The 10,763-nt window shown below is 59.4% G+C and overlaps 1 protein-coding gene and 1 long non-coding RNA gene across 2 annotated transcripts in view; one reads left to right on the plus strand and one right to left on the minus strand.

Annotated features, from left to right (window-relative positions):
* Nucleotides 1-5,037, minus strand: part of LOC109391226 (uncharacterized) — a 16,629-nt gene extending 11,592 nt beyond the window's left edge. Inside the window, exon 1 of the long non-coding RNA XR_002125756.1 lies at nt 4,917-5,037. This is a non-coding gene — a long non-coding RNA (uncharacterized LOC109391226). The remainder of the gene's footprint in view (nt 1-4,916) is intronic.
* A 65-nt stretch (nt 5,038-5,102) lies between these two features.
* Nucleotides 5,103-10,763, plus strand: part of SIM2 (SIM bHLH transcription factor 2) — a 62,923-nt gene continuing 57,262 nt past the window's right edge. Inside the window, exon 1 of the mRNA XM_019658630.1 lies at nt 5,103-5,871. Coding sequence (XP_019514175.1) covers nt 5,697-5,871 — 175 coding nt within the window. The 5' untranslated portion in view covers nt 5,103-5,696. The remainder of the gene's footprint in view (nt 5,872-10,763) is intronic.

Below are 10,763 nucleotides of genomic sequence, written 5' to 3' on the forward strand. Positions count from 1 at the left end.
AAAACGAGTTTGTGTCTTTAAAGTACTATAATAGCCCCATATTATAGTCAGCCTTATATTAAGGGTTGCCTGTTGTTATTATTATTACCTATTACCAAAAAAACACAACTTAAGTCCATCGTGTTTGTGCTTTCTTTGATTGGCAGAAATATTTGTCTCTTGTAGGTTTTATTTTGTAAAGGAAAATTTTTGGTTGATGTTTTTGAAAGGCTGTTTCAGCGCCGTCCTTAATGAACTAGTTGGTTTTCAGATTACAAAAGGCGGTGCGTAAGAGATAAAACCACTAAGGAATTTCAGCGCACATCAGACTGTTAAGACTCCTCCGGCTTCAAGGGTTTCCAGACGCTATCCCCGGCTCACTGGAGGCTAAAAGCGGGGCTTTGCCGCGGAGCGAATGGGCGGCCTCTCCCTGAGCCGGGATTTTGAGGCCAAGGATTCCGTAAGCAGAGCCGTGATTCCTTTAGGAGAGGAGAGCACAGAGGGGGTTCCAGGCGCCGCGTCGTTGGAAGAGTGGGAGGGGGTGGGCGCAGGATGCTCGGTCTCCTCTACCCCGGTCTCGGATCCAAGGCCGGTCCCTCAACTCTGATCCTGAGCGCGGGGTGCTGCTTCAGCAGGATCCCTGGCCTCCCCGGAGCACCCTGGATGTCTGTGCATTTGGGAGGAGTGCGCTGACATCCCGGCACCATCTCAGAGATGGGGGAGAAAGCGAGGCCAGGCCCGGGAGGCAGGCAAGGAAAACGCAGAGGAAAGGGCTACTGTCTCATCCCCAGGTAAAATGAGAAGAAACTTACCGCCGCCGTTTACACAAACCAGGAGCGGCTTCGGTGGCTCCCTGGCACTCGCTCAGGGACCTTTCCTAATCACTATAATTAATTACCAGTGGCACTAACTGTTTTTGCGTCGCCTTGAGGGAGGAGAGAAGTAGGCAGCAGTCATCCCATTCCTTGGACAGCAGGCACCGCCGCGACCAGCACCCTCGCGCCCCCAATCCCACACCCCGAAGTGTGCTGGACAACCAAGTCCGAGCAGAAGGACCCTGCTCTTCTCGCAATCCCAGAGAGCAGAATCAGCCTGGAGCAGAGGTGCCTCCTTCCCTTGCCCGCCCCACTCCCTAGCTGAACCAGGGCACCCCTTCCCAATGCCGAACGCTCTGGTGCAAGGGGGTCCCGGGAACTAATTAGTGCTCGAAGGTGGATCTGCCCTAATTACTGCCACGTAATCAGATCAGAGAGACGCCCGCCGACCAAGCTCAAAGCAAACACTTTCTCCAATGTAGTGACTTCCAGTGAGATTATTTATTAAAAACAAAACAAAAAGATAACTTCTCTCCCTCTACGACTTGGTGAGCCGAGCCACTCAAGCTCCTGTCTTGACCTCTCAAGGAATGAATCACGAGGAAATCGCTCTGGGTATCTATAATTACTTTTAACAATGAGTAGTAATACTGTATTTGTCTCATCCTTTCTGGGAGTAGCCGTGACCCAGGAAAAGCTGGTGCTATCTCCATGGGGGCTTACACAAGGAAAGAAGTGAGAAATCGAGGCACTCTTCGGGATAGGCCAGACTTATTTATAAAGGCTCCCAGCCGTGAAATAGTCATAGACGTGGTACTACTGGGCGCAAGCGAGATTTCTGGAAAAACCATATCATGCTAATTGCCTGTGTAGATCAGGGCGTGTAAATCGAATGGGTTCAAATCTCAGCAGTCCTGGATTTTCTGTTGCCCCGGCTTCCTCCAGCGGTTGAAGTTCTCCTTAATCTCCACTTCAGAGGTTCGAAACCCCCTCCCCCAAATTTCGTGCTAGGAATGGAAGGAGTCCTCCTCCCAGCCCCCGCCACTTTAGTGACACAGTCTCTTATCCCCTTCTGCCACAGCAGAAGCAGCCTCTCCAGGAGCCCATCCCTGGTGGAATATCTGCGCCTTTCCCCTTGATCTCGCGCGAAAGCCGGTTTCCGCGGGGGATGGGCCTCAGGTAGGCGCTGCCCCGCGGCCTGGGGAAAAACAGTTGCGGAGCATCTGAAGCGGAAAATCCGAGCAGATGTGGGGCGGCTTGGGCCCGCCCCTTTCCTCTTGGGGCCTCAATTTCTTCCAGATCAGTTTCCTAATGAAAACTTTCTAAGAGACGGTGGATATGCGGAGGCGTGCTCCTGCGCCTCTGGGTGCTCGCAAGAGCGCAAAGCAGGACATGCTGGGGGTGATGGTGCCGTGCAAATAGGCCGCATGCTCGAAGCTCGCCGCCTCAATGTGTCAGACCCCTCTTCCCATCGGTCTTCTTCCTGCCCCCAACTTGCCATCATTCCAGGTTCTGCAGGCTCCTTCCAGGCCAGTAGGGGAACCGCTGGTCCTGGGTGATGCCCCGGGGTGGGAGGTCATTCGTTGAGTTTAAACCTCTCCCCTGGGTCTCGAAAGGCCATTCTCGATGCTCTGGGTGAGGCGCTCGGCTTTAGGTCCAAAGCATAGACCAGCCAGGGAGGTACTCCCGGCACCAAAAGCCCAGGAGCGAGGGACACGCAGCAGGTGCCAAATTCTAGGCAACCGCGGATCCGCCTGATCACTCCAAATACCACGTGTTTAGTGCTTTTCCCAGTTTATACAAAGCTTCTAGCTGTAGATGTCTGTCCTAAGTGTTCTGCTCCGAGATAAAGAGAGCCTCGCTATGGCCCTAACCAGGCGCGGGGCGGGGGGAGTGGGGGGAGGGGCGGTTTCTCGCTTCACTATTCCACACAGCCATCACTATCCTTCCCACCTGGGAAACTTCGAGGGCTGCGCCCAGAAACTTTGGGTACTTTTGGTGGTGCAGTCGGACAGACCAAGTTATCTCCGTGTGTGTGTGTGTGTGTGTGTGTGTGTGTGTGTTCGCGCGCGCGCGCGCGCGCGTTGAATGAATGTGTCGTGGGTATACAATGCCCGCTTGGGCGTCTGCTGGGGCAGGCTTTGGGCCTGAAAGTGCCCTACACCACACATCTGCGAGTCTCCAAACACGCCGCTATGCTATCTTTGAAACCACGCGATTCGAACCTGTTTTGCCGAGGCGGAAACAGCGGCTGTCACTGTGAAAAGCCGGTAGCTAGATCTCAAGTACGCTCTCCGTAAAATCTTGGAAATTTGGTTTGAGAAAAGTTTCTGTTCCTGTTACTTGTCGAGTTTCTCCCACTTCCACTTAGCCATGTTTCTACGATCTGGGTAATCCCTTTCAAGCCCGGGAGGAATTCTCCCGAGTCCATAATTGAGGATCAGAAATCTGGGGAGTGAGGGAGCGTTAAATCCTCCCAAAGCTGGGGAGGCGCAAGAGCTCACTCGGGGGCGGCCCGCGCGAGCTGCGGCGCGGCCCAGCCGGCAGTTCCTTCTCCCTCGGAGCCCCTTCTCCAGGAAGCTCCGAGCCGACAACTGTCCACGCAGCCCCGCGCGGGATTCAGAGCCGGAGGGCGGGCCCGGGGCGCTGCGTTTGGGCACCGCGTAGCCGCGCCTCCAGCGCCCTGCTGGAAACGGAAAAGTGCTCCTGGAAGCGAAACCCCAAGGGACAGTGCCGTGTTTGGTGGGAAGCCCCCAACTTCCAAGCTCGCGCGGCTTTGTGGTTTCAGAGCTCCATCCCTGCAAGCCAAGGCCAGGGCTTTAGGTTCGGCAGGGTGGGGGCCCAGTCGGGGTCTGTGTACCGTCCCGCCCACCGAGGGAGCTACGACGCCTCCAACCGCGGTCGAACTTCTGACCTTCGGAGGGATCCTTGGAAAAGACCTGGAGAGCCTGCTCCGGAAAAGTAGGCCCGGCCCTCCAGGAGCCGGGGAAGGAGAGGGGTACCGGGTCATTGCCCCGCAGTGCGTGCTCGGGGCAGCAGTCTCCTCCCCTGCCGGGAGAGAGTGAGGTGGCCCCAGGAACTGAGAGCTTAGCGCTGGAGCCGGGTGGCCACGGCGTCTCGCCTCGGGGTATCCAGATCAGGCGCCCCACAGTCCCACAGCCCTACAGCCTTCGGCACACTGCCGAGGGACCCCCAGGACCCGGTGCCCTGCGTCCACTACGGCTGCCTTCTGACCTCGCGCGCCAGGGAAGCTGCGGTCCTCCCCGCGCCCGCGTCTGCACGGCTTCTGGAGGGTTCAGACTCCTAGAAGGAGTGGGAGGTTGTGCGACCGCGGCAGCCGGGATGTCTGGGGACCCCACCCCCGGGTTGCAGGCGCGCGGAGGAGCGGGGGGTGGTACAGGAGGGCTCTTGCGGTTCAGTGTGGCCCTAAGGGAGAGCGCCGGGACACCCTATGGCCGCGTCTCCAACAGCGCCTCCCTATTCCAACTGCCTCCTATCTCATCACCTTGTCCCCCACCAGTGCTCCCAATGATCCTCGCTCGGCGACCCTGGACCTGAAGCGCCCTCCCCAGCCCCAATTCCCCCAAGTTCCGGCTGCGCTGGGTCCGGCTGTGGGAGCCCAGGCTGTGGGCCATGTTTCCGCCGCCGCCCTGGTGGAGGCCTAGCCGCCAGGCTCGGCTCGCCGGCCCCCTTCTCCATACGGCCCGCGCGTCCCCGCGGCCTCCGGCCTCTCCAGGTAAGGCGCTAATCCCCTTTCGTTCCCAGGTTTCCAGGAGAGAAGGGTCACTTCCGAGCCTCCCCGCACCCTTTCCTGAGGTGGGGGATGGGGGTGTTGGGGGCTGTTCTCTCCTGGCTTCCCTGCGTCAGGCTCTCGGACCTGCGAGGTGTGATGTGTGAGGGCGCCGGACCTGCGCGGGCTCGGAGGGCTCTGTCATGTCCCGCAGGGCACTCGGACAGCGGGTCGCGCCACCTCCCCAGCCCTGGAGCCACTGGAGGAGGAGGTCTCGGGACCCCCCTCTCCCTCGTTCCCTCCTTCTCTCCTCCCCGCCGCCCTTCGAGAGCACCCAGGTCACGAGACCTGCTCGCAGGGGCCGGTCCCCGCGGCGCGCCGCGTGCACTCACCGCGACTTCCTCGCGCCCGGGCTCGCGCGGGTCTCTCCTGGGGGAGTCCCTGGAGGCAGAGACGCGGAGGCGCGCCTGGAACTCCCGGGCCGCGGCGAGGTCCGCAGGCGAGGTTCGCCGCCCCCGCCCCCGCCGGCCCAGCGCTCCGCCCGAAGGCGGGTCCGCCATAAACAAACGCGTCTCGGTCGCACGTGGACCGCGGAGCTGCTGCACCTCCCGACAGATCTCGGGCTCCGGGCGCCGCGTCTCCAGGCGCAGGGAAACGCCAGCCGGGGCAGGAGAGCGCGCCCAGGCCCGGCTGCCCCAGCCGTGTCCGCCCCGGCTCCGCTCCCCGCCGCTCCCGCTCCATGGCTCCGCGGCCGCCGCCGCCCATGCCGCCCTCCAGCTCGGAGGGGCCTCGGGGCAGCCGGTACGGAAACTCGGTCAAGGACTAAACAGCACAGCCGCCTCCTCGCCGCCCCCTCTCCATCCCCCACGGAGAGCCGAGGCGTGGGGGGAAAGCAGGCAGGAAGGAAGAGCGAGAAGAAGCGAGTGGGAAGCCGGGGCTCTGGGCGCCGCGGGACAGTCCAGCCGGGAGGAGGCTGCGCCCGGGGCGGCGTCGCTGGGTCGCAGGGAGCTCCGGGGCGGAGGCTGCGGAGAGGCGTCCCGGTGCCTCAGGCCGGCCCCGCGCACCTGCCCGGCTCCCGGTACCCCCTTCCCCGAACGCCACCGCTGCGGCCGGAGCGGGGCTCGGCGGGCCTGGAGCACGTCTGGGTCTAATATGCCCGGAGCCGAGGCGCGATGAAGGAGAAGTCCAAGAATGCGGCCAAGACCAGGAGGGAGAAGGAAAATGGCGAGTTTTATGAGCTGGCCAAGCTGCTCCCGCTGCCATCGGCCATCACCTCGCAGCTGGACAAGGCATCCATCATTCGACTCACCACGAGCTACCTGAAAATGCGCGCTGTCTTTCCTGAAGGTGAGGCCGCAGTGGGCGGCAGGGAGCACTGGGCAGCCCGGAGGCCTTGGCCCAAGAAGGGAGCTGGAGCTGGCCCCGAGGGGCCGCCTCAGCCTGCCCGGCAGTGCCAGGTCGTCTTGGGGAGCCCGCTCCTGCTCGAGAAAGGGGCCAGGGCCCTGGAGCCCCAGAGACCAGACCATCTCCTGGCCCAGGACTGGGCTGGGACGAACCAAGAATTGTGCTATGAGAGAGCTATTCTGGCCGGTCTGCCTTCCTGCCTATTCTGTTTTCACTTTTGAACTCCCTCTTTTACTTTTTCTTCCTTCATTTCTATTTGTGTTTCTGTGGAGCGGAAGCATGTGCACCCCTGTGTGGGGTGAAGAACGCTTGCTGCTCCTAGCTGGGAGAGGGTGGAGTACACAGGCCAGGCCGTGCAGGCCCAGCTTGGAGTAGAGCACTTGTGGGGGGCCTGGCCTCGCGCTGGGGCCTCTCAGGCCGCCTCTTCTCAGCTTGCCTCCCTTGGGGCTGGGACTTGGGAGGTCAAGAGAGAGAGCGGGTGAATTGGTGAGCCCAGACTGGGCAGGAGAAAGAAGGAGGTAATTAGTTTGAACATGGAAGTCAGGCCTAAATACAGTATTTTTTTTTTTTCTGGATTTGAATTATAAACCCAGAGGGGCAGGTGCCATGGTGGGCACGAGTCTCCGGGACCCACGGGTCCAGCTGACTCGCAGTGGTAAGAAATGGTGGGGTGCTTGGTCCGGCATGCCCTGCCAGCACTCGGCCCGTGGGTGACAGTGGCTGCCAGGCTGGGCGCCTCTGAGCAGCAGGGCTGGGGGAGGCCTGGTCACCACAGCATTTGCTTTGGGTGTCCCGATGATTGTGAACCAATCTCCTTGCAGCATATCTGTCCCCTGCCAGGGTCGCTGCCTCCTGGCACCAGAGATTGTGACACTTGGCCTGATGGGTGCCCCAAGACGTCCTGGCCAAGGATCCATGAAGGCTTCTGCGTTGGCCTCTGGAGCCTCAGAAGCTGGCTCAGGAGCAGGGGGACAATCTCAGCTGCAGGGTACTGGAGGGTCTTTGCAGTGCAGCTACAGGTGTCCTTCTCCCCGGAGGAGGGGGGGACTCCATAAGGGAATTCCCTGGCCCAGGTGATCGACACAAAGTCAGTAAGCTCAACATTTTGCAGTTGGCAGTGCTAAGCCTGTTATTTGCAATCCTCTCTGGGTCTGGAGCTGCACTTTACACCACCTCCCTGGTGGAGCAGGGGTGGCCTGTCCACCAGCGCGACCTCCAGCTCTGCAGCGTGGCTGACTGGTGAGCCGAGGGTGCCGGAAGCTGTGGCCTGGCTTCTCCTGTGCCTCTCAGCTGGGCCGTACAACTTCTGGGCGCTTTCCTTCTGGTAGCAGGAGCCGGTGGGCTGCCCTCCAGAGCCCAGCACATGTTCTTTCCCTTTCCTAGTTCTTTCCCTTTTTTACCCTGATCAAGCAAGGTGCCCCTTCCCCCAACCCCTTTCTCTGGAAGCTGTCGTCCAGTGGTCACTGTTTGTTTGCCCAAGGGTGACACCTCCACTGGAGAAGCAGAGATGATTCCCCTGCATCAGAAAGTTTCAGTGAAAATTAAAAGAGAATTAGGTTTGATACTGGCCAAATCTTTCCCATCCGGGAAGGAGTGGTGGTAAGCGGTTTGCTCCCATGAGCTGTTTCTTTGTCCAAATGCTACAAAGCAGGTGTGGACCAGACAGGACACCCACCTCGCCCGCCCCCATTGGAAATAAAAATGAACGAAGAAACGATCCGAAGATTACATGATTTGCAGCCAGTGATTTCAAATAAGCCACAAATTAGAAAGGGAGGTCTGGAGAAAGAGGGCTAATTGTAAGCCATATGTTGTTTGGGGGATTTCCAGGAAAGCCTGCTAAAAATTGTGAACTGGTGGGTGTACTGCTTCTGCAGATATTTAAACTGGGTCTGTGCGTTCTAGCTCTGGAAAGCGAGTCTCCAGGCGTTTGGGCCTAGAATTGCTTGGCCCAGAGCCTGTTGCAGGAGTGCGCTGGCTGGGGGTAGGCCTTGAGCATCAGACCCCTGGGCTTTGTTCACTAGTGGCCTGGTTGAGGGGCAGCCTGTGTGTCTGCCGGAGTGACCATCGAGGTTGGAACTCTGGGAAGGTCTGGGAGGGAGCTGTTTGGCCCTAGAGTTTTGGAAATCTCCCTGAACCTGTGGGATCTTGATCGATAGGGGACTGGGAGGAGGTGGTGGTCGCTTGAGCAGACAGTGGAGGCGCTGGCCTGGAGGGGTGGACAGGCAACCCCTGAACTCTTTGTGCTCAGAGGCCTCTGGCCTGCAGCTCTGAGCGGCAGCACCTTTTCCAACCAAAGAAGTCTTGGGGCGAAAGTTGCAAAGCCCAGTGCTGGGGGAGGAGAAAGACCCGTACAGAAAGAGCTCAATTATGCAAAATTACTTGCTCGCCCCTCGGGTAGCTCCCAAGGGTGGGGCACAGAAGCGGCCTTGTAATTTATCTCACCTGTTCTCCGGGACTCGGGTCTGCGCTGCGGGATGTGTTACGGGATTGGGATGGGGGTCTGGGAGAGACGCCGGCCGCAGTCAGAGCGCAAGCATCAGGCAGGTTTTAGGGCCAAGGCTGTCCTGGGCAGCGGCCGGAACTCCCGAATCTGCCCGGTTCTGGCCGGCGGATGGAACCGATGTGCCAAGTGCCACCTCAGTGTTCCATAGGCCCGGAACATGCGGGATCCCTGGGTGAAGACTGATCTAGGATTTGGGGCGTCAGAAAAAGAAGGAAGCACAGGGATCGCTAGCCTCACCCTTCATACTTGAAGAAATTGAGGCCAGGAGGGGTGGGTTTTCTTGTCCCACACCCAGAGCAAGAGCAAGAGGGGCTGCGGTGGCAGCCTGTGTGCCGTCTGCTCTCCTGCTGTGCAGCAGCGTACCACCCCCCCAATCTCCTTTCATCCAGAGCCTGCCTGGGGTAGGAGGAGAGAAAGGAGTCTGAGAAAGAAGACTGAAGCCAAGGTGGACACTCCAGCCTAGGCCCGTCTGTAGGCTTGGCGCTACTGGGAGTTTTTACAGCCTTTCAAGCCTCTGCCTGCTCTGTCAAGCTGCCTGGCTCAACCTCGATCTCCTTGTCTGTAAAATGGGCCCACTAGCAACGCCATGGCTGCATAGGATTCCTGGGATCATTGTGAGGCCTCAGGCGGTGCAGGTGAAAATCTAACGTATTCTTACGCCACTCATTCCTTCCTGGGAGCTCGCAATGCTTTCCAGCTAGATTTGACGTCCACAGTGGAGCGTCTCACTCAGTGGACCTCTGGGACTCAGTGCCCAGGCTGGGAAGACCTGCTGTTTCCTGGGCCCCCACATTTTTCCCCCCTTTAACAGCGAACTAAGAAGTGGGAGGTAGACGGGCCAGAAAGAGGGCAGGAAAGCAAGGCTGGCTTTGGAAGTGGACTCAGAACTGAAACCTTAGTGAGTTAACGGGTAGTTGGGAGGCCGGGTACACACACAGGCTCCGGGAAGCGCCTGCCTGCTCTCTCGGCAGTGCGGCCTTCCCTTCAGGGGAGGAGGCACTTTGGAAACACAGAAGCACCCCAGGTGGGCAAACTCTGCTGCTTCCTGGCCACTGCTGCATGGTGACCACTCCTGGCAGGACACAGGGCAAGCTCACCATCCGGTGGTCTACACAGGACTTCAGAACACAGCTGCAGGAGCCCCATGGCCCAGGCCCAGGGTTAGGCCTCCTCCTGGGAGTCGCCAGGGATCGGAGAGCCCAGTGGAGGGGCTGAGCGTGGAGTTCCCTGAGGGCCCTTGCACACGGTGGCCTGGCAGGAGGAGCTGACCAGTGGTCCCAGTTCAGGAATGGAGTTGGAAACTGAGGCTGACATTGGAAAGGAAAACAGACCCCTCTTCCCTCACCCCCAGACCTGAAGACCCAAGACAGGTGTGGGTGAAAGATGCGGAAGGGCCTGGAACGTTTATTACAGCCTTTTACTTAAAAGAAGGGAGGACATCATTCATGTTTAACAAGAAGTGGGGTGGAGGCCTGAACTAGTCCTGTGGCAAGATTTGTCAGAGTGTAGATTCAAGGAGGGCCTCCCCTACACACACACACACACACACACAGGCCTTAGCACCATGGGGAGGAGGGGGCTGCCCTAGAAATTGTCGGGAATTGAACCGCTTTGATTTAGAGGGTTTGATGAGGACAGACGTCTGTAAACCGACATGGGGTCACAGGTCCTTTCTATGTTGCAGACGGAAATCATGTAGATTTTTTTAAAGTTAGACTTATTTTTTAGAATAATGTGGATGTTTACACCCTCTCCCATCTCTACGTGGAAGCGTGGCGGACTGTGTGCCTGGGTCCAGCAGGGCGAGCTCACAGTTGCGGAGCGTGCTGGGCGCAGTGGCGAAGGGAGATCCAGGGATGCGGAACCCTGGCGGTTCCAGGCGAGGCCCTGGAGCTCGCGCACCGCAGATTCAGTCCCCGGGGGCCAGCGCCCAGGACCCGGCCCGGGACGCGCCCAGGCCCCAAAGGAAGCCCGGCCCCGGGCCGCGCTGTGTAGGGGCCGAGGCTCCATCTCATCCTTCAAGATCTAAGCATTGCGCGGTAGGGCTGCGGGGGCCTTGCGTCGCTTGTCTGAGCACCAAAGACACTGGCCAGCGGCGGGCCAGGGCCAGGCTGGAAGCCCCCTCCCTTCCCCCTGCCCCGCCTTGCGCAAGGCCTTCTTGGGGCGTCCCTGCGTACAATCCCCTCACACTTCCTCGTTCGGGACGCTGTGCGACTGTCGATTTGGAAAAGGGTGCAAGGGCGGGCTTTTTAGGGACCAGAGAGAGAACGAAGCATTCCAAGGCAGGAGAAGGACTGAAGTGCGCGGAGGGGCCCTGGGACCGTGACAA

This window comes from Hipposideros armiger, unplaced genomic scaffold (assembly GCF_001890085.2).
Source record: "Hipposideros armiger isolate ML-2016 unplaced genomic scaffold, ASM189008v1 scaffold_285, whole genome shotgun sequence".
NCBI classification, from domain to species: Eukaryota; Metazoa; Chordata; class Mammalia; order Chiroptera; family Hipposideridae; genus Hipposideros; species Hipposideros armiger.